General features: G+C 40.2%; 1 protein-coding gene across 1 annotated transcript in view; it reads right to left on the bottom strand.

Annotated features, from left to right (window-relative positions):
* The window catches only part of HEATR1 (HEAT repeat containing 1), a 49,952-nt gene extending 30,973 nt beyond the window's left edge, over positions 1-18,979 (bottom strand). The window contains exons 1-17 of the mRNA XM_028531162.2: positions 18,841-18,979; positions 18,361-18,532; positions 17,600-17,816; positions 14,318-14,459; positions 12,773-12,874; positions 12,195-12,335; positions 11,025-11,236; positions 10,762-10,895; positions 8,712-8,814; positions 7,461-7,571; positions 6,958-7,075; positions 5,307-5,414; positions 3,632-3,727; positions 3,135-3,223; positions 1,886-2,097; positions 1,440-1,561; positions 642-833 (exon numbers count right to left, since the gene is read on the bottom strand). Coding sequence (XP_028386963.1) covers positions 642-833; positions 1,440-1,561; positions 1,886-2,097; positions 3,135-3,223; positions 3,632-3,727; positions 5,307-5,414; positions 6,958-7,075; positions 7,461-7,571; positions 8,712-8,814; positions 10,762-10,895; positions 11,025-11,236; positions 12,195-12,335; positions 12,773-12,874; positions 14,318-14,459; positions 17,600-17,816; positions 18,361-18,502 — 2,241 coding nt within the window. The 5' untranslated portion in view covers positions 18,503-18,532; positions 18,841-18,979. The remainder of the gene's footprint in view (positions 1-641; positions 834-1,439; positions 1,562-1,885; positions 2,098-3,134; positions 3,224-3,631; positions 3,728-5,306; positions 5,415-6,957; positions 7,076-7,460; positions 7,572-8,711; positions 8,815-10,761; positions 10,896-11,024; positions 11,237-12,194; positions 12,336-12,772; positions 12,875-14,317; positions 14,460-17,599; positions 17,817-18,360; positions 18,533-18,840) is intronic.
* Positions 18,980-27,137: the final 8,158 nt, after the last annotated feature.

Here is a 27,137-nt window from a genome sequence, read left to right as displayed (position 1 = left end):
GCCTCTCTGGGCTACTTTTTACAATATGAAGGGTTATTCCTTTAACGATCCTGAGGGTACATGGAAATGTTAAAAGGATGTGAGTCATTTAGCAAATCCAATGAGGAGCCTTCTGAGGTTTGGAGGACAAATCAAAACAAAGCACTATTATATACAGCAAATATTAAAACAATAATCTTATTGAGATTATTGAGGTAATAACCTTATTACCTCAAAATGTGATACTAGTAACTTAGTAACACTGTCAGAGACAACAGTTGGCTGGTGAGAGCCAATGTAATGTAACTTTAAGAGAATACAAAAGGTCTACTCTTGGAAAGTAAGAGCATGAAGGAATATTTTGTTCAGGCACTGATACAGCTAGTGAAATCTTCACCACTAAAGGCAGTTAGTTAGGTACAGCTTAGATAACAACCCCAATACAGATACGAGCACTGCGACCCTGAAATTCTATAATTTGATTAATTTTCTGCAAAAGGAAGAGAGCACCTTATTCACCCTCTACTGCTCCTGAGGCTGCTTCACTGCCACTCCAGACCGGAACTCCCAGCCCTGCTGCCCCTGGCGGCCAGCTCTGCCCTGACCCAGGGCCAGGCGTCACTCTATGCATCCCGACTTCCCAGGGACGGCGCACTCCTTACCATTGTCGTCATGACGCTTTCCAGCTTCTTTATTTTTTTCTGCAACAAACTGAAGACTCTTATCGCAAATGGAAAGTGAGTTTCTTTCAAGGATGAGCAGCACGAGACCAGCATGGATACGACCACGTGGGAAGTCACTTTCTGCTTCAGGCTGAGGGGCTCCTTCTCCCCGACACTGATCAAACCCTCCACCTGGGAAAACGAGCGCTGCTCATTACTGGTAAGTCTCGGCTGGCACCTAAGCATTCTCCCTACACTTCAGGCCTCGTCAGATATTGTGTGTTCTACATTTAAAGTGGGACGACAAATATACGGCCTTCAAAAAGTAGTCAGCACTGACTTCTAGTAATTATAACAATAAGTAATTTCAAAAATTATAATGAACATAATCGTACTTGCCAACTGGATGTTTTTAAACCACAAACCTAATACCTTTATAAAGATGTATTTACTACAGCAAAAGCAATTTCCTCCTCCTTTAGGTATTTTGCTATTTTAACAAAAATATAACTTCAATATTTTCAGTGAGGAGGAGGAAAACGAGGTGAAAAAGTACACATTATTCTTACTGGTCCAACATAAAACTACCAATCAAATAAATTATATAAAATGTTAAGGGTTTCAACAATCTGCAGAATATATAACACAACACTATACATGTTTAAAGAAAACAAAATACTCAAGAATGCAAGTTATTATTAACAAGAAAAAGACGACGACAACTCCCCACAAGCAGATACCGAGAATCTAAGACCGTAAGAAGGCGAGCCGGAGCTGGGGCTCTGACAGCGTCCCTACCATCTTTAACATGGAAGAAGGATCCCCTGATTTTATATTGTCAGCCAACAACTCAATCATCTTCTGATTCGCTGCACCAATTAGTTTTCCTGACTTCGTACTTTTAATCACATTTTCAAGAGCTGTAAAAAAAAAAAAAAAACGTTAAATGCAGGGCCCTATGTCACCAACACTTGCTTGAAGAATCATGTAGACTAAGGAATTTAAGCAAAAATTTTACTATTTTCCTACAAATGTTTGCTTTTTATTTTTCCTTTTATCCAATTCTGAGTTTGTGGGTCAGTTTCTTTCTCACTGTATATTTTATTTAGCAAAAAAATTTTAGATCCTGGCATATAATATACACAAGATTTCAAATGGCAAGTGTGGCCAGTTTTTAATGGTACTTACCTTCTTTTTGAAGAAGTACCTGTTCATTTTGTCTAAAAAGCAACTGAATTTCTTACCTTCTCTCCAGCCTCGTAGCACAGGATGCAGAGAGCAAAGTCCTGATCTGGATAAATAAAGAGCGGTCCTCATCTCGGGGGACTCCAGATCGTCACTGTCGATGACCAGGAAGGGAAGCAGACGCACCACGACCTGACTCGCCAGCTCATCGTTTCCACTCAGCGTCTCTTCTCTAACGATCACGTCTGTGGCCAGTTCGAGTACCTCGCACCTAAAAGATATGAAAGCACATTTGCTTCGGAGACACATCAGGGACTTCAATCCAGCAAGCAATCATCATCATTATTCTATTGCTCCACCTCAGCTGACATCCATGCTGGTGGTCTCCTCACCAAACATATTTTTCAGAGACACCAAGATGATTGCTGGAAAGCCATGCTAATACAGGAATTATTTAGGACTGCTAATTCGGCTAATTCTTTTCTTTTTTATTGAAATCACAATAGGTTAACTATAACATAAAACACATCACACTATACATCTTAACTCCACTAGAAATCAAATATTCACTCATAAGTTCAAAAAATATCTGAACATATATTATGTGCTGAATTAGATATGATAGATACAAAAAGCTGTAAGACATACCTTCCTCTGAGGAGCTCAGTCATTTGTCCATGCAAAAAGCTTAGGTGCCCAAAATAAAATAACCAGCCCTGGCCAGGTGGCTCAGTTAGTTGGAACATCACCCCAAACACCAAAAGGTTATGGGTTTGATCCCTGGTCAAGGTATGTAAGGGAGGTAACTGACTGATGTTTCTCCTTCACATTGGTGTTTCTCTCTCTCTCCCCACCCCCCTCTTTATCTCTAAAATCAATACACACATCCTCCCATAAGGTTTAAAAAAAAAAAAAATGAAATGACCAAAACTCATCAAATACTTACTACAGAGACATTTTTAAATTGTAAAGTAATATATTATCCTTGTAAAGCAAAACCCAAACATAAAGATTTATAAAATAGAACATGAAAGTTCTTTCCATCCCACTTTCCACGTTTCAGTGTATCATACATTACATACTTCCTTTTCCAATTTATGAAGGAAAATTTCAGAGAATAGTATAATGAATCCACGCAAACCCAAATGGAATATTTATAATGCAAAAATGTAACAATTACCGTGATCAAAGTGGTGTATAACTACAAGGTAAATTGCAAACATGAAAAGCAAAAGAAAAAAAATCAAAATGAATTCAATACAAGAATTTCACCAATTCAGAATTGTATAAGGAGAAATGAATACATACCATGCCCTATTTTTTGAAAGTTCTGCTCTCTGAAAGAGATTCAGAAGACTTGAAACGGTCACCTCTGATGTAAAGTGTCTCTTGAAAATCTAGAGGAAAAAGAAATGTTCTGAATGAATTTTTACTTGCTTTAAATACATATGGTGCTTCTTAAATGAACTTGAAAGAATTTATCTTCCAGGAATCCTAGTGTAATTTAAAAGTTTTACGAGCAATTTCTCAAAAGTGGCACGCATGAGCCCATTTTCCATGACCCCAAGGTAAAACTGACAAAGTCCCTTTCCTTTTGGAAGACCCTCCACATGCATAAAACTGCACAATCTAATCCCTCTCATGAGCTTTTTCCAACCAGGCTCATATACCTGTGCTCTCAAGAGAGCAGATTTCCAATGGGAGAATAATTTTCACATATATTCTGCCTGGAGTGGAGAATCAAGTGAAAAAGGCAAGGAAATATTTACCAAAAAATGTGCATGTGGATGAACACAGTCACTCACCTTCAAAGCACTTACAGCCGACAAAACGACGTCTAGACTATCATCACCCAATCGGGTTAAGATAGCTTCTTTTATGAAAGACTCATCGACACTCTCCTGGACAAGAGAAAAATTAATTTAGTTGTTGCTAAAACCTTGTAAGACTTGACGCTAGAAAGAAGCCTGGTGTTGTGAAAGCACTCCAGAACACTGGCCGAGGAGCACAGGCTCTGCGCCGAGTGGAAATTCAAACACTCTCAGCACACCCACACGGACTAGACGGCCTCTAAAGGGCCTTTTTATTTTAGAGGAGTAACTGTCCAGCACAAACCTTTTCGTTTCCACTGAAAATACAACGTGTATAATCTAAATATGACTTCTGTATTAAGGCGTCGATCGTATTAAAATGAGAGCACCCAGCCCATGGAGGGCACACAGGTTTCAGCCCCAGCTCTACCACTTACTAGCGCCGTGTCCTCAGGTGAACCCCCTGACCTTTCTCTGTCTCACCGCTCCCTTCTATAAAATACAGCTAATAATACAAAAGAAAAGGAAGCACATAATCACTCACAGTAACAGAACAGTAAGACTGCTCATCAACCTGAAAATATCCCTACCTATAGGTAGTTGGTAAAGAAAACCTCTTTAAAAATATAGAAGACAAAAATTAAAAATATAAACAAAAAACATATAATTCAAATATTTTCAAAAACTATGAAATTAGTAAAACTCAAATTATGCATTCAATGTGGTAATTACGAATTAATTAATAGTTGAAATTAAACACTATTATAATATGACTTGGTTCTAAGTGCCTGACACCAGCTCTAGGACTCAGCAGGCGGACACCACCACATGCTGTGGGAAAAGCATAAACTGCCACCACCTTTCTCTATTCGAAATGTTTCAAATGTGCAACAAGGAACATCTAGGACAATTTTAAACATTATACAGATGAATATTCTATTTTAATCATAGTAACTGCAGAAAAATGTATATATAATTAGCACTTCAAATGTATGATTTGAAGACTATGTAAAAAAAAGGAGTCCATTTAAAAGAAGTTAAAGAAAAATTTTAAGGAAATAATGATCAGTGATAAGCTAACGAAAAATTCTGAAGATACTGCTTGAATAACTAAAGTTAGGAAAATAATGCTCTATTTGAATCATTGCAAAGTCTGTAAATTATCATTTTGATGTGAAGGCAGAACGTACAAAGTAAGCCTCTGCGCTCACTATTTGGGGCCACCAGGATTTAAAGCACAAACACAACTGCAGGCACTGAACTGACAGGTGCTCCAAAAGCTACCATTCTGATGTCCCCAAATATGCTCATGGTAAACTTAAGACAATCAAAAGCAGATTTCAAAACTAAAAAATTCTCAGATAACTTGAGAATCTCTGTACCCTGGTCTATACATTCTAGTCTGAAAAACACTGAGCTGGAGCCACACTGGTGACCTGCACTGTGGAGATGTGAGAACAGTAGCTGCGAGGGCACACACAGCCTGCAGCGGTGGCTGGGCCCGTCCAGTGCTGGCCCTTGGCCCCCTATGTTCGCAGCTGCTTTACTCAGCTGGTCTCTGTGATCACACAGTGCCCACTCCAGGTGCCAACTTCCAGTGCTTGCTCTCAAGTTATCTGGCTCCTCATCAGGACAAACACAGAAGAAATGAAAGAGATCTGACACAAACCTTTGATGTTTCCATGATATTTTTCAGGTGATTAACGGCCAGAAGTCTCACAGGTGCAAGTGGATGATTCAGACTGAGCATTAAGGAGGTATCAGAATCTGCTAAAAACTAGAGGATTCATCACAATTACCATATGATTTCAAGACTACATTTTAGCAGCATATGACCAAGAATAAAAACCAGAGAAAACCACCTCGGTCTGCCAAACACATTCAGTAACGACTGTCTCATTTCAGGAACCAAAAAGTAAACCAATCTTCGTCTCCAGAACATGGTCTCAGTTAGATGAAAAAATCTGTTTTGTTAATACTGTGATTTCCTGTATAATTGTGTCTATATGCAGGTTTAACTTAGAAATTTTATAAAGTAATTTTGTATACTTATAGACATGATTCCAAAGTGAAAAGCATTTGAGGTAAATCACTATATTAGCACCTTCACGAAACTTAAAATCCTAAAAAACTGATCAATGAAAACAGAATCCAGTTCCTCTAAAGGACACAATAGTGACACTCAGACTACTAACAACCTACTCACTTACCTAATTAGGCTAAGGAAATCTGTACACCATGCTAAGGTTTGGAAATGAAACACCATTAAAGACAAAGTCTCATTAGGAAGGAAAAAACCAACAATCATATGTTTCTTTTTTTTTTATATTTTTAATTATTTTATTTTTTTAAAGATTTTATTTATTTTTTATTTTTAGAGAGGGAAGGGAGGGCGGGAGAGAGAGAGAGAGAGAGAGAGAGAGAGAGAGAGAGAGAGAGAGAGAGAAACATCAATGTGTGGTTGCTGGGGGTTCTGGCCTGCAACCCAGGAATGTACCCTGGCTGGGAATTGAACCTGGGACACTTTGGTTCCCAGCCCGTGCTCAATCCACTGAGCTACGCCAGCCAGGGCTTATATGTTTCTTCATTACATTTATTTTCAAGGCTATTTATAAGAACTCCTTAGATGTCTAACTTCTAGTATAAAGATTAAGGGTGAATCATGAGAAAATTTCTAAAGTTGTAACATGATCATGAAGTAAAAATCCATGTCTTTTTTCTAATCAGTGACTTAAAACAGCCACCCATGGTTGGTGGCACCACATTGGAAGGTGAACAGAAGAGAAAGGTAAAGACACCACCAATGTGAGTGAGGCCACCTTTTGGTGACTGCTAATGCATGTCATATGTAGGATTTCCAAACAACGGTTTTCCTGGAATAAGTACCATGTTCACAATGATATAAACTCCTGTTCCTTTCACCAGGCATCCAATCCCAGCCTCATTACCTGACCTCAGGTAACTAGGCAAAATTGTGTATAATCTGATCTCTTCACAACACATGCCAAAGAGCCCTGGCCGGGTGGCTCAGATGGTTAGAGCATCGTCCCAATGCGCCAAAGTTGTGGGTTTGATCTCCGATCAGGGCATATACAAGAATCAACCAATGAATGCATAAATGCATGGAACAACAAGCAAATATTTCTCTCCCTCTCCCCCAACTTGCTTTTTTTCTCTAAAATCAATTAAAAAAAAACAAACAAACAACCCTACACACTCCAAACAGAGGAGTAATGTAGCAAAAATTTCCTTCTAGAGTTCTTCAAATAACCACATAAACATACCACAAATTGTTTTAACTCCTCTGAGGAAAAACTTACCTGATACTTTCCTCCACTTGTAGAAAGAGAGATGAATTGGTGAAAAAGCTCTTGTTTTTTCAGGTCTGTAATTTGCTTTAGGTGTTCCTCTAAGACAACATCTAATGTTCTGGGATATCTGGGAAGAAATTCAAAGAGTTAATCTGCATAGAAAATTATACAAAGTTACTAACCACATATACCATGTGTATAGAGGACATAAATAAAATTTTAAAAACTACTGAGATTGAGACCAGTATTTTAACAGTATAATATGTAAAATCAAGTGATATTGATCAATAGTTACAACTATTCAATAACAAAAAAATCTGTAAAAACACTACTCTCCACAGTTGCCATACAGTAACTCCTAATTCCTCTTATATTTCAAATACATTTAAATCTTATACCTGGCCTTTCCTGAAAGGGAAAAAAAAAGGACAGTCTCTTTACAATCCATTTATTATGTTAAATTAAAACACGAGGTACACATTAACAAAACAAGGCACAAACACACCACTTACTTGCTTTCTAAAAGTCTGATAAGTGGAAGAAACTGTTCATTAAGCAAAGATGCTTTATTAGGATCGATTTCTTCCCGTGAGTTATATGAAATATACTCTTCAAAAAGAAGGCTGCAAAACAAAGCCAGTATCAACAGATGAGAGGAACTGTTTATTGAGTACCTACCATGTTCTAGGTGGTTTAGGAATATTCTCTCTCTCATACCACTCCTAGATAGAAAATTATACTTATTTTAAACATACACAACACTAGGGCTAAGAAGTCTTATAATCTGACCCTGACTGGTGTGGTTCAGTGGGTTGGGTGTTGTCCAGCCAATTAACAGGTCACTGGTTCAATTCCTGGTCAGGACATATGCCTGGATTGCGGGTTCCTCTCCGGTTAGCGGCATGGGAGAGGCCACCTGATTGGTGTTTCTCTCGTACATCAACATTTTTCTCCCTCTTTCTCCCTCCCTTCCCCTCTCTCTAAAAATAAATAAAATCTTAAAAAAAAAAAAAAAAAGAAGTCTTATAATCTGCATGAGGTCAAAGGAGACCAGACACCACCACTGTGCCAGTGAGCCCCAACGGGCCAGGCAAAGATGAGTAGGGGTTTGGCCCCAGCTGACTCCAGAGCCCACACTCTCATCTACTTCACATGTGCAGTCCCCTTTTGTTCACAAGCCACGCCTGAGAGCAGGAGGCACAAATGATGACACACTAGCAAACAGGCACCCACCCGACACCACGCAAGGGCACACCCAGACCCAAGCCGCCAGCCTGCACATGTCCCACTGCCTTCCCCTGGAAATGACAGGGGCAGACGCAAGTCCACGGCGGACTGCGATGCCTACCTTCACTGCACTCTAGCAAGTTGCCTTTTAAGCAAGAAAAGAAAATGGGAGACTGAACTATTTTTACAGAAAAAGGAAGAAATAACCTTCACTTCGTGCCAACCCTCAACACCTCAACTGTGAGGTACTGTTTGGGCCTTTTGGTCCACTTGTTATAGGAATCTAAACAGTCATGAATCACATGCAGCTATAACCCAAATTCAGCTTAACTACGAACTGTCCATGATCATGTGCAAGTGCTAAAGACAAGCAGGAGAAACTACTTTTTCTATTATTACGATTACTAAGCTAAGTACTTACCATTAAGGAACTGATATGAACAAAGCGAGCAATATAAACAGATACTGAAAAACCCTAAAGAGCATACTAAGCCACAAAATTACAAAACAAAAGCACATTAAAAATAACCACTTACCTGGCCAACAAATGGTCTAAATTGTTCTTCAGTGATACATGCGTGAGTATAGCTTCCAAGTGTTTCCTGTAGATCTCACCATCCGCCCCTTCAGTTTCTTCTCCTTAGTACAGACAACAAACTAAGATTGACTGGGAAAATGATTTTTGCATGCTTACACTGTTAAATTTACTTATAGTAGCAAACTTCCCTACAGGAATAACTTTAAAATGTATACATTAAGGTTTTTACAATGTATACAATAGGTTTTTAAAACCTATTTTCAAAAGTGTATTTCACCTAGTCATTTATATTTTTCAGAGCATTTTTGTATATATTACCTTAATTTATCCTTTACCTGAAATTCTCTGTATTTTTAAACACCAGTATGATCCTGCCTACCTCCCTAATGAGAAAGAAGCCCAGAAACATGGTTTCCCCCAGGTCACATTATGAGTGGTTAAGTTGGGACCTGAACCGAGGTCTCCTACACCTGTCCTCCTCATCCCTGGGGACTGCGTTCGAAGAGCCCCAGTGGATTCCTGAAGCCGTAGATGATACCGACACTATGTATTCTGTGTTTTTTCCTGTACATACACACCCGTGATAAAGTTTAATTTGTAAGCTAGGCACAGAAAGAGATCAACAACAGTAACTAATGATACAATAAAATAATTATAATGATATACAGTAATGAGGTACATAAACCTCCTTCTCTCTCTCAAAATCTCTCTTTGTCCTGTACTCACTTTTCTTTCTGTGATGGAGAAGATATGAATCCCCAGCATCACCGCTCTTACGCTCCCGAGCACTGTTAAGTGAAATAAGGTGACTTGACCACTAGCACTGTGCTACCGAGACAGCTGATCTGATGACCGAGGAGTTACTAAGTGACTAATAGGTGGGTCAGTGGCCACAGCGTGGAGACACTGGACAAAGGAACGAATCAGGTATAGAGAGGGACAGGGCAAGACTTCATCAAGCTACTAAGAATCACACACCCTTTAAAACTCATGAATTACTCATTTCTGGAATTTTCCATGTAATATTTTCAAACTGTAGTTGACCACAAACAACTGAACTGCGGAAAGCCAACGGGGGGACACCTGTATCGCTGAAACAGGATAAACGCTCGTCCCAATGCCTCCTTCCTGGGCAGAGAGCTGCCACCTTCTACCCCAGACCCCCTGTAAACACAGGGACCAGAATCTGGCCTGCCTGCAGAGACTGGGGTAACATTCCTCATCACCCTCAGAACAGGAGGAATGAACTCTCATTCATGCTGGTCACATTTCTGAAATGTATTTAAACCAAGATCTGGTTAAGCAAACCTTATTTTCTAAGAGACTGACTTATATTTAGAGACGTCTTTCTTAATCCAAGGACCAACTCTTTCTCCCTTATTTTTTTGTATTTATTAAAGGATAAAATACATGTAATGCAAGTCAATGCTTTCTAATTAATTTTGGGTTTAAAAAACATTTTGGGTTTTTATGCATGAGACTTCCTTGGTCTTATATTTTCAATGACTCAAGGGAGAAAAACTCTTTTTGTTAGCAAATGAATATTTATTGTAAATGGAATCACTAAAATTCATTAATTATCTAAATAAAAAGGGAAGCCCTGTCCAGGTAGCTCAGTTGGTTTGAGCATTGTGCAGGATCGATCCCCAGTCAGGGCACAAGAGAAGCAACCAAGGAATGGGTAAGTGGAGTAACAAATCGATGTTTCTCTCTCTAAAAAATTAATTACTCAATCAGTTAATCAAATGAGAAGGGAAGGTTTTATTCAATAACTTATTTTTACAGCAATTCCTTAGCCTTTCCTATAGAGACTGTTTAAGAACATATTTTTTAAACAATAGAATTCTGAGCATATCAAGAATTCTCTCCACCCAACCTGCTCTTCCCCCTAAAGGTTTCTCATGTAAGAAAAATAAACAAGTTACACAAAAACAATTGGTTAGCAGGAACTTTAAATATCTTAGACATAAACATGAGTGTGGTTCCTATTTTAAGAGGATCAAGTAACAGAAAACAAGTTTTTGGACACAAAATGTAGAGCCACATACCTGTCACATGATTAATGATGGAGACAACCAGATGGGGAAGCATGTAGCGCAGAAGGGGACTGATGTCGTACGTTTCAGAAATCCCACGGAGTATTGTAATGAGGTCAGGAACATTACACAGGTGAGGAAATGGCCTTTGAAGAAACAAGTACGTAAGGTGTTGACTCGACAAGTTATACAGTAAGTGGTGATTTATCTTCAACAATTATTCAGAATAATTTCCTTCAGCTCTACAGACCATTTCTGAAATCAGTTGCACGTACTTTTTCCCAAGACTGTCTGGCTTCTGTCTCTGCAGGAGCACTATCAAGCAGCCTAACCCGTCCTTGATCAAGGAGGGAGTCTTAGTCAGTGTTTTGATGATCTGCGAAGCCAACGAATTGACGACGGTATCTTCCATTGTCACTTTCACAGAAATCTGACATATTATCATATATGTTGCAGCTCTGTAATCTGGTAAGGCTGATTTCAATCCCTAGACATTTTTTAGAAAATAAGGAAAAATAATGAACTATTATTACTATTCTACTTAAAATGTTATTTTACCTTGATAATTAGAAATGCCATAAATCAGAAAGTGATACTACCTAATGCATACTCCTCAGAAATAAAAAAAAAAAATCAAGATGCTGACCCCTTTCCTGAGTAGACATAGAAGGGACAAGTCTCTTGGATGAGACAGGGTCTCAGGGGCTCTCCCCCTCAGACATCTGCCACGCATCTTAACAGAAGCCAATGAGCTCCTCTTTTATATGCCAATGCCCACGGGTGGGAGGGAGGCCTCAATCAGAAACTGTCCACGTGAAGACAATGACCATGGGGCCCTGGTGGGATGTGAGAGCGGTACCTCCATGGGGACCTGAGATGTGGCAGGCACTAAGGCAACTGGAAGAAGAAACACTGAGAAGCGGAAGTCAGTGCAAAAATGGTGATGAGTTCCTGTGCCCCAAAGATTCTCTAACCCATTTTCTCTCTCCAGGGGCGACAGGACGGCTAATTCAGATCTGGAAAGGAAGACCACCACATGAAGACGGGCAGGAGCTGGAGCTGCACTAAGAGGCAGGGAGTGCCAAGGGAAGCTGGGACAGGGCCCCAGGAATCACCTCTGCCGACACCCTGACTTCAGACTTCTAACCTCCAGAACTGTGAGAGACTAAAGTTCTGTTGTTTAACACCCCCCAAAAGAACAAGACATAGATACCTAGGAGACAATTAGCCAGCATTTATTCTTTAAGAAGCTCTAATTAAGATCCTACTCTGGTAAGTTTTTAAGATGAAAAAAGCTGTATTTTTTTTTTTACTGAAAAATTAAATCTCATCAACCATCTGAAATAAACTGTCCATTTTAGAACATTTATGTCTGTTAAAATTTTAAAAGCGAAGACATTCCTTCAAGTACAAAATAACCTACTATACACTTGAGCAGAGCCAACCTTTTGGACATATGGAAACAGCTTAGCAACCACGTTGTCCGATACGTCCTCGGCAGCCACCAAAGCAGACACGATGGTGGAAGCATAGAAAGTTAAGAGAACCCTCAGCTGAGCTGAGCTCCCAGGATACTCAGCAAAAACCTGGAATGTAAACACAAACATGACACATTTAAGAGTGAAAGGCCAATTAATAAAAGCATAAAAATATTTACAGTTCTCCTCAATGACCTCAGGCTGACATTTTAATTTTTATCACTTGCAACATGAATACACAGATCTCGTGGTTCAATTACAGATGGCAAGACTGAATGAACAATCTTCCTGACATTTTTAGACTGTCTTTTTAAACTGTTTAAACAATCACTACAAATGGAATTTGGCAAGGACTGATTCAGTTCTGCACAACAGAAACGCCTTTGGTGATCAGAGACTGAGCCCACGGCTCGTGCTCCTGAACCGCTCACTTTGCTGCCCTCCTCCAGTGCCATGATACCAGGGAAGGGCTGGTGCGTCTTCTCCACTCACAGCAAGCCTTCTTCTAGAGGGATGATACATTCACGAAACAACGCACTACTCACCTTCACAGATTTCGTTACCAGGCTACAAATGAAATCCATGAATCCGAGATCTTTGTAGCAGTGGGTAATCAGGGTTCCCCTGGCCAAGGGCACTCCAGATTGCTGCCAGAGACAGAAAGCAGAGGCATCGATGGGTCATTAGGTTCAAAGCACCCACCATACATACTTCGTAAGTATGAAGCACAGTCTCTCCTGACAGCTGGTGGGTGGTAGAGATGAGGTTAACACCTAAAATTGTGCACACCTTAGAAATTCAAGAGAATGTCAGCAATGAGGGTGGTGGTACTCAGTGAAAAATGCCTACTTATCATCATGTGTGGCACCTCGATGTGCATTTACCTAAATCTGAAAATTCTCTCTATTCTTAGTAACTCTGCTGGCTAGCTTTGTTTTTTGAGCCCCTGTTGATATGGTTTTATCACTGCTTTACAGTAACTCCAGCAATAAATAACTCGAGGAACTGGCCCCCTTATACTGCTACTTCCACCACCAAGCAATGCGCATGGTGAGTATTAGTGCAACAGAGAATGTGAAGCAAACTTTAATAGGTGCCTGGGGCCTGGAGACCGGAAACAAATATGACTAGAGACAGCAGGTCTGTGCAGGCTAGGGGAAAACGGACTGCACGTCAGCTGCGTGAATGTCCAGTAGCTGGATAAGAAGCTTCATCATAAGCTGGCCTTTTCTTGTTGAACATAACAGTTCAAGTGCTTTACATTCAAACTCCTAAATTCTCCTCCTTAAAATCTCCCGTTCCTTTCTTATTAATAATTCAGGTCATTGACCTCACTGTCATAACCCACACAGTTAACTGTGCCCAGTCCAACCATCTGGTAGTCCACTGTTGTCCCCATCAGTCCTCCTCCTAGCTTGAATTGCTACGCCCAAAATTCAGTGAAATTCCTGACATACATCCACTTTCCTCTGTTGTATGTTGCAAAGTAAAAATGGCAAGCCAGCTGTTTTACTACCAAATCGCACTGATCTTAGTCAAACCCTCCCTGTAATGCAACCACTTCTTCATTCACCTGTAAATGAATTCCTAGCATCTTCCTTACTTTAATAATTCCCAAAGTCCTTCAAGGCTTCCTCATCCTTCCAATTTTCGTTAAGTAGTTCCTGCTTTTCCTCACCTCCAACGTTTTTTAAGCTCTTCAATTCCAAAATTTAAAACACCAGACAGTATAAAATAGTGGAAAGACATGAGCTTTAAAATTGGATTTGAATTCAAATCCCAACTCTGCCACTTTATAGTTACATTAACTCTGGCAAGTAATTTAATTCTCTGATCTTGTCCTTATCTAAAAAAAATGGAGTTTTGTGATGAAAACCCTAGATAATATGTGTAAATTGCCTAGTTTGATTATCAGGTACAAATAAAAGCCAGCTGTTACCCATAATGGTTTAAACTGGAAGTAAGGAAATAAAAGTACTGGAGGTAGTACTTGGGACTACCCTTGGAAGCACTGACTTTATTTTTTCCAAACTCTATCTCTTAATCAAGATCTGTAACAATTACAGATATGTGTCATCCAACAATCATACCTTAACTGGCAACAACCAGAACCATTTGTGCTTTGAATTATTAATTTTCAGAAGCTGTATAACCCGCACAAATATTCTTGTCTCATGGTATGGCAGGACACAAGCAATGAGGCTATCCTGATTATAAAGATGGATGTGGAACCTGGGGAAAAAAGCAAAGAATGCAAATTGACACAAACTTTACAAGCATACATTCAGTTGGCAAAAAAAATCTGTTTTTTTGCACAATGGCTCTAGCAGTGCATAGTTGTCTTTAATTTCACTCCAAACAATTTTGTTAGACTGTATTATGACAGCTGTCATATCACCGTGCAGTTTTTAAAAAACATCAAAATTGGTAAATTTTTGTGCAGCCATTTAATATTGAAGATGGAAGAAGATACACAACGTTTTCAGCATATTATGCTTTTTATTTCAAGAAAGGTAAAAACACAACTGAAACACAAAAAAATGTTTGTACAGTGTATGGAAAGCGTGCTGTTACTGATCAAACATGTCAAAAGTGGTTTGCAAAGTTTCTTGGTATATTTTGCCAAATAATTCTTTGCTGGGGGACTGCCTTATGCACTGGAAGATGTTTAGCAGCACCTGTGGCCTCTACCCACTATTTTGGCCAATAGTGAGAGAGAGCCGACATACCCAAAATATCCAAATCAATAAAGTTACTGGTAAAAATGAAAAATGTATCTTTTATTTTACAGGAAAAAAGTAACAATTTTTCCTTACATGTCCAAATCATATCATCAATGAGCTAAAACTACTTAGAATGAATATCAGCAAAAACAACCCCATAACTATAGGATGCAGAGCAATTAAACAGAAGCCCCCTATTTTGTATTAAAGTACTCAACAGGGTATTGTGAATTCTTGTGCAGCAACGTTTTTTAAAATTCTTTATCAAAATTTATATCTCACTGACTTTCAACTCTGTCTGCACCTACTGTCACGTCGACATAACGGTGGGACAACAGCAGTCAAAGCAACGGAGAAGCGCATGGCCTGCAGGCAGCACTGCTCGGCTCCTCCTCACGCTCCCAAGTGCACCTTTCAAGCTTCCTTAATAATAATTCAAAAACCAAACCACTGATTAAAGGGACAACCACATTACTTTCTTTGAATAAAAAATAAATTATCAAACTACAATCCTATATAATTTGTCCACGAACTTTCACAAAACTTTGTATTGGTTGCTCCATCCTAATAACAAACTAAGAGTCATTAATTCTATCGCATACATTAAATCCTTTCTAGCCTTCAACACCTAGCTCTCATGCCTCCTCTCCCAAGGTGCTTTTCCTCATTCCCCTAGCCAAGAGATCCCTCATACCTGTCTAAACCCTCCCATCCTTTTACCTGTATCTTTCTCAGCATATCACACCACTCTGCCTTTTTTAGTTTCATGTGTGGCTTTATATGACGCAAGACATTACTTTGTCCAAGCTTTCCCTAGTTACTTTAGGCAGCCCTATGAGCCGCAAACTTGGCATACACCTTTTTTTTTCTTTTGCTAAACTCATTTCTGTATTGTCTGAATGTGTGAAATAGAGTCTATGTTTAAATTTTGGAGAAATGAAAGGGGACCAAATAGGGGAGAAGAGAATACATTTTATAAGTTCTCATGCAGAGGAAGAAGGAAGAGCGTGATCTCAGCCAGTGAAGGAGAGGAGACAGAGACACAGCACCAGTTCGAGGTCCTTAAAAGAGGGTTCACTTGGGTCTGCTGTAGTGCAGCGCACACCCTTGCAGACTCCTCTTTTTGGAACTTGAAAAAAGATACAGTTTTCATAAGTGCCTTTAAAAAAAAAATTCAGTTCCCTAAATACTATATCCATCAATTTCACGGTATAAAAAAGACCAAAAAGAGTGATAAAAATTAGCGTGACTACTGCCCAATCCCAATTCCACTTCCATCCCCATCTTATCTTCTTCTTTTTCTTTCTCAAAATCTCTGGCCCCATTTCCCTTCCCCAGTTCTGAAACATAAGTGGTAGCATTCTCTACATGTCATTGTGCAATTTCTCTTTCTCATGAAACAATATGTCTAGGGGATCTCTTATCACTATGAACAGAACTTCACTTTTAATTTCATGATGTAGACCCATACATTGTGATGTTCTGCAGCTTAAATATTCCCTTATGCTTTTCCAATGTTTCACTATTACAATGGTGTAATGATATCCTTATAATAAAAACAGTAATAGATTATGTTTAGTAAGGAATAATCTGCATACACCTTTACCCAAGGGCAGCCTAGTCATCTTTGTAACAAACAATGTTACATGACTACATGCTGTAAATGCAGAGCCAAGTGCAAAGAATGCTCCTTGTATTAACTGGTCTATGGGGGTGGGGGGGGGTGGATGAAATGCTAGAAGACAAAGGAGAATATTACAAGCTTGATTCTTTTTTGTCCTTGAGTCTGATGTTCTGATGATCAGAAGACCCCAATTACAATTATGTTTTCTCAATGCTCACTTGCTCCCTGAAGGGAAGTCACTTTACTACCATGTCTCCAATGAATGAATTGGAAATCTTTCTTTTCTTACAACATACATATAGAAGAATAAATAAAGATGTATAAGCTGTGATGTGACGCTAATAGCAAGTGAGAAAATAAAACTGAGTACACTTACGGAAACAATCCCCAAAGTGCACGAAACATCAGACTTGGAAACAAACTCGTATCTCAGCATAGTGGGTGTGTGATTTAGGCAACTTAATCCCTCTATGCCTCAGTTTTCTCAATTACAAGATGGTGACAAGACAGTACAAGTCTCTCCCCACGGGAATGGGGTGACTACTGAGATAACGCACACAAAGTGCGCAACATGGGGCCTGGTGTATAAATGGTCAGTACATTTACACACCAGGCCCCATAATACATCAGCTATTATGGCTTTTCTCAAGTTACAGTATTTTAGAGGATACTACTAGTCCCCTCTTCCCAAACCACTGAGTTTGTTATCCTGACAGCAAAGAAGTTTAGTAATTCCCTTTGCCCCAAATACACAGTGACGACTGGTAGTGGCCAAGTGACATGAGCGTCTTAAAACTAACGAGGCTGGACCCCAAGATCTCCAGCAGTCCTTTCTCTCACTCTCGACACAAGCGAGTTCAGTGGCAAAAAGGCGCGCTCATCGTGCCTCTTACCTCGTCTCCAGACGTCACGTTAATCTCTTACCTCATTTTTCAGCTCTAAATTGATAAATGTTGTCATTACTTAATTTTTTTAAAAGATCACAGTTGTTAGCCCATAATTATTACTGTAATTTCATTTGCTACCTGTGAATCAACCACTCCAGACACTTCTGTGCTGGCTTCAACAGGAAGTAAGGTGACAAGTGAATAAGGAATAATGAAATGTTTTCATCCAGCTGTTTGTTCACGGCTTTGGTCTGAACGCTGCGCTCCAAGGTTTTTGCCAGCTGGCTGAACAGAGGGGCTTCAAACTGCTCGAAAGAAGGATCGATTCCAAGCAGCTCTTCCAGGCCAGTGCACCCTAGAAAAAGGTCAGTTCATTTAACAATTCTTTGCAAGAAAACTCCTCTTACCCCTCTTTTACAGTTTGACTCACCCTCTAAAAAATAAAAGCTGAGTTCTTTTAGCATGTACAATCTGTAATTCAGTCCCAAACACAGATTTCTAACTTTCAACTAGAGAAAAAAACAGTATTATACCAATGAGGAGGACAACAAGTATTCCGTGGCGGGGCTGTTCTTTTGTTTTTTGTAAATACTCCTACAAAAACTAGGCTAGCCCTCTGGAAAGAGGGCTCCTCCCGCGCCTGTGGCTGCTCCACCCCTCTGTGCTTCAGAGTCTAATGATTGGACGACCGCCCTAACCTTGCTGCCTCATCCACGAAATGCAGGTGCGACTTACACACATTTCAAGAATCTAGCACATGGCTGTCATTCCTTTCCCTAACAACGTCAGGCAACAAGTTAGAAACTGCTAAGGGGGCGGCAGGTCAGAACAGAAAACAAGAAAGTACAGCAACAGCCAGAAAACAAACGCTTTAAAGGGCTTCCTAAAGGATAGCTCACCAATGGCAAAGGCAGTGTCCCTGTCGATGGTGGCCGCTTCCTTAGGGTCAAACAACAGAGAGGCAACTTCATCTCTAGATAAGAGGCTGGGGTCACTCTGAGGGAGGGCGAGTCGCTGGAGCTGCTGGGCTAAGGACGTCATCTCTCAGCTGGCGGGTTTCTGAAACTCGGGCTAGGAAACACAGGGACCACCAGCAGCTCTATGAAACTGTCAGTCAAGTTACATCCCGCCTAAGCGCAAGCGGCACATGCCTCACGCACAAGCAGCTTTGCGCCGCGCCAGCGTCGCGGTGGACACGAACCCGCTGCCCGGGGCGCGCGGACTCGCAGGTGCCCACAGCAAAGCCACAGGGTCATCTAGTTACTGCTGCCCCCGACCCGCACCCGCGGCCCGGCTCCCTCAGCCCAGCTCCGCAGACCCGAAAGCCCGCGGACGCCGTACTCTGCCGTGCTACACACCGACCCACGACTCCTACTCACCGGAGCGCGACTCGGACAGGACTTAAAACCCAAACCCTCCACTCCAGGTCCACATGGAAGCCCAGACCGGCTTTTGCCCGGAAATCTAGAGCACGCCTTGGGACAGCTTCCGGTCCCAGGCACTACGGCGAGAGAAAAAGTACAAGCTTCGCAGCGAGGAGAAACGATGGCTCCGCCTCCTTGCGGCGAAGCCCCGCCTTCTTGGGCCGGACTTCCGACTCCGGGTGCCGCCCTCCGCAGGGCGGGTGTGGTCGTCGGCGCCCTCGGGGAGTCGCTGAATTAGGGTCTCTGGGTACGCCTGTGTGAGCGGTACCGTGGGCGTAGGTCACCCCACGTGAGTTCGGGAGCTGAGCCGCTGTGTGGACATGGGCGTCGCCCCCACAGGCCCGGCCGTCCCGCCTCCGCTGTGCACCTCTGAGGTTTCTTTCTATTAAACCTACCCGTTGAGATATAATATACGAATTAGTTTACCCACGTCAGCCTAATAGTTCGATGAGTTTTAACAGACCACGTCGGTGTAACTGGCGCCGCAGCCAAGACATAGGCAGTTTTCGTGGCCGCCCGGTTCCTCTGCCCCGGTGTGCCCCCGCGTCACCAAGTTAATGCCGCTGAGAGGTCCCACGTGGCTGGGCGCTGTCTCCCCACGCTGGGTGCTGCGTGCTCAAAACAACCAAAACTTCCAGTTGATTCTACAGATACCTCCTTCTCTGTGTCTTGCAGAGAAGAACATGTTTTTTAAAGTTCTAGTATCTATTTTGTCCTTCTAATGTGTCACAGGACTTTTACTTCCACAGAAGCAATTAGCTTTGGGAGAAAAGAAAGTAGTAAGAAATGAAAATCAGGCCTATTTTATCCTTGAGACATACTTGCTTTTTTGCCTTGAAAAGATCATCAATATAGTTTCAAAAGCTTTATTAAAGTGAAAATAAAGAAAAGCAAACGTCCTCCGGACATTTGGTTGAATCCTTTCTACATCAGTTCCGATGGAGTTTGGTGCCACACGGAATTTTACTTTAGAAGTAAACTAGGAAACTATATAGTTTCTAAGCCAGGAGGAAGCAAGCCAGAGATTCAAAAATATATTTTTAAGTTTTGGTGTAAAAATATACACCATGATCTTGAATTACATCTTTTTCTTCATTTTAAAAGAATTCTTTGGATGTGTTCCCGATTGCTTTCTGTTTATCACCTCCTTGATTTTGTGATTACATGCCTGTCTCCCTATTTAACTATTCATTCAATCTAGGACTGGAGTAAACTTACTTTCTCAGTTGTTATTTGAATTTAAAATATCAATTGTAAATCAGATGTGGTTCTGTGAGTCTAATAGTCCTTCTCATGGCTTTTGCTATTTTACATTTATTGAACCCATAATTTTAGCTGTAACTGATACATATTTCTTGACTCAAGGATAGACATTGTTTCCCAAGTGGTATTTTAACCACATGTTCTTCGCCCATGGTGATGCTGTGCCCAGACCCGTGCCTAGGGCCCCAGGTGGCTGCTAGGGCCACAGGGCTGCTGTTAAGAGGGGGTGAGCAAATGGGGCAGGCTTGTATTAGAAAAAGAGTGAGGGTGAGAGTAAGCTCGTTGTTAAGACTGGATTATATTATTATCTTGGATTTGGGAAGGGCCATGTGCCCCTTCAAAATAACCAATCAACTTCCCAGTCATTCACAGGCTTGTGTTGGGTCTTCCCCCTAACACAATAGTCTAGATCTATTTTCTAGACTTTCTGTGGTTTCTGAGTTCCTTATCTGATCCTTTTCCCAGGCTAGACTTCACCCATTATGGTCCCAATCTTAGTTCCTGCTGGCTTGCCTCAAAGTGTAAGCACCTTCCTCAAGCCATCTTGGCTTCTGTTGCACAGGTGCTTTCTTTCCATCCTCTGTAATAATCCTCCTGCCCCCTTAAGGAGATTAGGTCCCAAGCTCAGAGGATGCCCTGGGGGGATATGTGAAGCTGTAACTTCCTAGTGAAGCAGGCTTATGCTCCCTTGTTGATTAAGCTTAATAATGTCTCATTCAATTTGCACCCCTCCTTTATTAATATATAGCTAACATTATCACCAAAAATTACAACCGTCTTTCTGGTTACTTTGAAATAACTGGTAGGGGGCTGGGAGTTGAAAAACTGATTTGGAAATCCATCTGAGCAAATGTCTGCGTTACCTTTGGGAGCCAGCAGATGGCACCTAAGCATTTCCTGATCCCCAGTGGCCCCAGCAGTGTCCCAGAGACCTCATTGGAGCCACAGTTTTCACACTTTGAAAATTTGAAAACTGTGTACAATTACATGAAAATTGGATCATTAGCTCTTCCATTTGTTATATAATGCAATAAAATAATGCTTTTAAGTGTGGTTTAGAGAACAAAACAAATTTCAAATGTTCAGATTTTCCTAGCTAATGAGACTCATTCAAAGTCGTCTGTTTAATGAATACACTAAATTGTAGGTGTGAGTAGCCTGAATCCCTTCCCATCCATCTCATTCTGGGTTAATTTCCACTGAATATTTGCTGTTGGGGAGAGTTCTGTGTTGACCAGGATAACGATGAAGTAGAGAACTGGGAAAGCCAGCAAGACACTATTAATAGGAGTATAATGGCAAAAAATGATCAGAAAATCCAGGAAAGTTTGGCGGTATAGGACTTGGATCTGTGTGAACAGGATTTGAAGAAGAACTTGGGGTAGAGAAAGAGATAAATTGAAGCCCCTGTGTGTGATATCAGACAGAAAATAGATAGAAAAAATAAAAGTTTTTGCTTTGTGTGACATTTGGATTCTCTCTTTGGTATTCTTAAAAGACTCGTATGAAGATTTCAACTTACTGTAAGTTCTATTTGAGAGCCAGAATAATGCTTCTTGTGTAACTATGCTGTAGCTGCTTTAAAGACCCAGTAGGCAAGTCTAGTTTTAGGTGGGTTATTTAAGTGTTATAAACAAAAGAGACAAAAGTACCATTATTTCCTAGTCACATGATTATACATACCTAGGAAAGCCAAGGATTCAGTTCTGTGAAACAACTGCATATAGTATGAATTATAGGAAACTAGACGGGTGCAAATTATACACAGAAACACATACATTCATAGGGCATCAATAACATTTTATCTGTAATTGTGGGAAAACACAAGATAAAGCCCAACTTCCATGACACCCACAAAGTACTTGAGAGTAAACTTAAATTTATAAGCTTTTGGTGGAGAGAGTATAAAACCTTATGGAAAATTAAAATGAAAGATCTGAATGAGTGGAAAAGATTGATAAATATATATATTCCTGGATAGGAAGAAAAATATGTAAAATGTTCATGTGCCATCCACAGATTAATTTACATATTTGATTTAGCCTTTAAAAATCCCAAAGTAGTTTAATTTGACAAAAATGTTTCTTAAATGGATATAAAAAAACAAGTACAATAGAATACATTTAAAAAATTCTCAGAGGGACACAGCAGAAAATATATAATAGGGGAGATTAGCATTATCAAATATTAAAAATAAATGACAAAGCAGCTACAGGTCAAAGAATATAGCTCTGGAGCAAAAATAGCCTCAATCCCAAAAAGCTAATCCAGAAACAGACCCCAATATATGTGAGTATTTAACATAATACAAGGTAAATACAGAAAACAATCAAGGAAGAAAATGCCTACCAATCAATGTTGGGGTAAGTAATTGGAATGGAATTTTAAAAAAATCAAAATAGGTATTCACCCTAATCCACACTGAAGAATGGATTCCAGAATACCTACAGAAATTACTGTCCCGGAATGGAGTGACAGACCGTACCTTGCCGCCTCTGGAAACAATTGAAACATAGACAAAATGTGTGAAACAATGGTTTTCAGGACACTGCATCAGCAACTAAGTTCCCAGTGATCCCAGAGAGACATGAAGCCCATTAGTGCCTGGCAGTCTCCTGACCTTGGCCCGAGGAGAGGAAACCCAGCAGAACTCGGAGTAGAAGAAGTGGAGCTAAGAGTCCAGGAGAACAGGGCAGCCTGAGTTGCAGGACAGAGAACAAAAGAAGAGACAGCTCCGAGGATCTGCAGAGGGCCCCCCTGGAGTACCAGGCAGGCATGTTTGTAAGGGAACTATCTAAAGCTGAGGAAAGAACCATCTGCAAAGGTTAGAGGCAACACCCCCTGCATTCACACAGGGTGGGTGCCTGTTCCCACTGTAAGGTCTCATTTGTAGGAGGGTCTTGCCCCAGAAGTGGGGACTAACTGGCCCCAACCCAGCACAGTCCAGTCCTTGACACATCTCAACAGCAGGATGATAAGAAAGATAAAACTCTCCAAGTGACCTAACCATACTCCAGAGCAAAATTCAGCAGTGTCTGAAGGAATACAGAAATATCCAGCACCCACAAGGTGGATTCCACAATGCCCGGCATCCAATGAAAAATCACGAGATATGCAAAGAAGGAACTAAAACAAAACATCATGAGAAGAAACATCAGTTGAAACAGACCCAGGACTAATACAGATGTTAGAATCAGTAGACAAGGATCAGCAAACAATGTTCTAACTATACACCATATATTTAAAAGTTAATAGAGACAGATTTTTTTAAAGACTCACATTGAACTACTAAAGAGAAAAAGTACACTGTGTAAGATGAAAAATAAACTGCATGGATTGGTGGCTAAGTTGCTACCACAGGGGAAGAGATCAGTATACTGGAAGGCATAGCAACAGACACTGTCCAGAGAAAAGAGGATGTTTAAAAATGAACAAGGCTTCATGAGGCCATGGGGACACCTTTGTGTTTGCACCAGAGTGTTTGCAATTGGAGTCCTCAAAAGAAGGGCCACACAGAAAATATTGGAAGAAAAACAGTGAATCAATAGATCCAGGAAACTGAATAAATACCCACACAAGGAGAGGGAGGAAATGACACCAAATTTCATCATAATCAGAATGCTAAAAAGTATATACGAACTGAAATAGTAGAAAAAACAGGAAATAATAGAATTGCATACTTATTAATTTGGGGGAGAAGTCCCAGAAAAAAGTTATTGAGGAAAAGATCAGCAGCTCTAAGTACGTATAGACCACAAATTCAAGTACAATATCTTCTGCCTTTTTAAATCATGCGTAAACAAACTTGAGAGACAACAGTGAAAAAATGACAGATATAGAAGATGAAAGAATGACATATATGTATCTATGTATGCAAATAATACATGTCTCATAATGAGAAAAACACATTTCAGTAAATAGTCAAAATATAACCAAATAATTCACACATACAAAATACAATTATTAAATTTATAGCAAAACATTCAATTCTCTTAGAAAACAAATGGAGATTAGAATAGTGTACCTTATACCTATTAAGTTAGCAAACCTAAAAAAAAGTAATATCATTTAGTCCTGGAAAAAGCATATTTTAATTCACATTTTCATGCATTACTAATGATAGTAAAAAGTGTCACCCTTTCAGAAGCAATTCGGAAATATGCATCAGGAACTCAACATATGTTCATACCCATTAACTTAGTAATTCTATTTCTGGAGGTCTCCACCAACCCAACATTCCACAGTCATAAGCAGACTGGTATGACTTTCTTATGTGGAATGGTGGATTTTAAAAGTACAGTTATATATAATTAAATATAACTGCAGTTAATATAAGTACATATTTTTAAATATAAAGTCAAAAACTATAGTTTGATAGTTTTACACAAAAATAATCAAAGACCTTTTTCTAATTTATCACTACATACCAAACATTTTTACATGGTGTCATTTTTCCATTTTAAATCAGACTCTAAAATTTAAACTGTAATAGATATGGTCAACATTTTTCTCCATGAATAACTCCATATAGCTTATTAAAAATAATATGTCAACAACAATTTAAATACCAATGTACATTTGAGTTATGCTAAAGGCTTTTGTTTAGCCTGGTGCAAAGAGCATCCTTTGAAGAAGACATTCAGTTCTGGGAGTCAGGTTTCTACAACAGAAGGAGTGGTGGAATGAATTCACTCTGTTCAACACACTGATGAAACATTGTGTAATTTCTCATTGTGTATCTCAGAGGACCTTCCTTTCAGAGTCTTTTTGCTGGCAAAAATTTGAAACTACAAGTAGAATTGCAGACATTAAAAAAGTTAAGGCTTTGGATGAAAGGTCATATATTTATATATAAGGCAGTTATTATTTTGGACTATCAGAAAGGTAAAGGGGAAATCCATCCCATTAAAACCTCCATCACTGGTCAGGTTCAGATTATTTGAACATTTTGAAGTTAGAAGGATGATGGTATATTTTAAAAAATTAATTGGGTGGACACTAGCAATGTGAGTCCTATTGTTCACACGTGTTGTTAGTCTTGCATTTTCATTGAATGTGAACATTGCACAAGATCTCAGAACTTCTAGGGAGCCAAGGCTATTTTATAAGAAATATACCCAAGACTGTTAATATGGCAGAATGAAGTCTTTCTCATCCTTCCTTCTTCCAATAATAATAATAAGGAGTTTGGGATCACTGTGCCTCAATCATGATTTGTTAGTAGTTTGCACACTTTCTAAGTGTAGCTTATTGAACAATGCTTTGTTGGAATTTATGCCGAGATCACCAATAAAATGAGTTTTCAAGTGATATCAGATTTGCTGTTTTTATCCAATTCAAGTCAGTTCAGTGACCATTAACTATGTTTCCATAGTACACCTGGCGCTTTGATAAATGAAGGCAATGTGACTGACCCCAGGGCCTCCATTCAGCCAGGAAGAACCCTAGCACAGTCTGGCTAGAAGACAGCCATTTAAAATCGCCCCTGCCCTTCACTTAACAAGGCAGATACCAGAGGGCACAAGGGGTCAGCTTCTCCTGGGGTGTTCATCATCCCAGAGAAGGTGACACTGGAGCTGTGTCTTGAAAGACTGAAAGAAACACACGAGGGGGTGACATCCTGGGGGACAGGTCATTCTGAGCAGAAGCCAGCCTGTGAAAAGGCACAGTGACCTGGGCAGAGTGTTCGGGGCCTGCAGGCCTGACATTACTGGGACGTGGGCTGTGCTGGAAAGAACAGGCAGGAAGGAGGTGGCAGCTGGAGATCAGGGTCCAGTCTGAGCCCAGCTCCTCTGTAAAGCAGGTTAGTCAAGGGGGCGGCTCTGGCGGGGAGTGGGGGTCACATCAAACTAGCAAAGCTGGTGGCAGAGACCAGGAGAAGTTGACACTGGGGTTACGTTAACATTTTAATAAATTTCCCTAACAAATGCCATTTAGAAATTATATCTTCTGTTCTTATACTACATTTGATTGAAAGTTTAAAAGCTAGAGGTTTTAAAGCTGCACACGGACTTTATGAAATAAAAAGAGCTACCAGAAAGAAAGGCATCAAACAAAAACTAATGGTAATTAAGGAGCTAGCGCGGGGGAAGCTCGCTAGAGCCTCCAGCCTGGGAGGTGTCTTCCAGAGAGCATTGAGAAGACATTACCGGAGCCACTTAGTGCCACAGCCAGGAGGGCACATCAATCAAATGAACCTTCCGTGGTAGATTTTCCATCGCTCTGTCATAATCTTTTTTTTCCCCTAGGGCTAACTGATAGTTTTTTTTAGCATTAGCATAATATCTATGTACCCAAAATGTAGACAGAAGGGAGACATTAACTGAGGTGGCTCCATCAGTATAATTATTATCAGTAGTTAGAGAGTCCCTGTCAAATGCTGGGTTTTAAACACCGAGCTTTTGTCCTGGCAGTATTGAAGGACTATGTATGTTAAGTCTTTTTGTTCTTTTTTTTTTAATGTACTATGCTTTCTCCCTTTTAGTTAAAATCACTGATAATAGCAGCATTTGTCTTTCTTCCCTTAAGATGAGATTGACAGGTCTCATATCTCTTACCCAATGTCCCACCTCCTCCAGACCGGAACGCTCAGCAGAAACTGGGGACTGTGTTTTCCAGAGGGGCCAGGAAGGACTCAGAAAAGTCTATCATGATGCCAGACATCAGACTTTTATGTCTTTAGGTAAAGCAGTCGTGTTCCACATAATTCCACAAAGTGCCTCTAGAGATTACGTGATCCAGCACTTCATTTTATAGATTAAGGAAGTTTTGGTACGATTCCATTTTCACTGATTGGCTTGGTCGAAAAGAAAAAGATACACAGTATTGGAGGCTGGTGCGGGTGTGCTGGCTGGGGAAACATCACAAGGCATGTTTTTGGAGGGCAGTTGGTGCCACTCATACAAACTTAAAACACATGTACCTTTTTACTCAGCCACTTTGTTTTTAAAAAGCTATTCTAAAGAAACCTAATACATACACATGAGGAT

This window comes from Phyllostomus discolor, chromosome 15, assembly GCF_004126475.2.
Source record: "Phyllostomus discolor isolate MPI-MPIP mPhyDis1 chromosome 15, mPhyDis1.pri.v3, whole genome shotgun sequence".
NCBI lineage: Eukaryota > Metazoa > Chordata > Mammalia > Chiroptera > Phyllostomidae > Phyllostomus > Phyllostomus discolor.
Note: the sequence above shows the minus strand (reverse complement) of the source record. Positions and strands in the feature narration are given on the sequence as shown.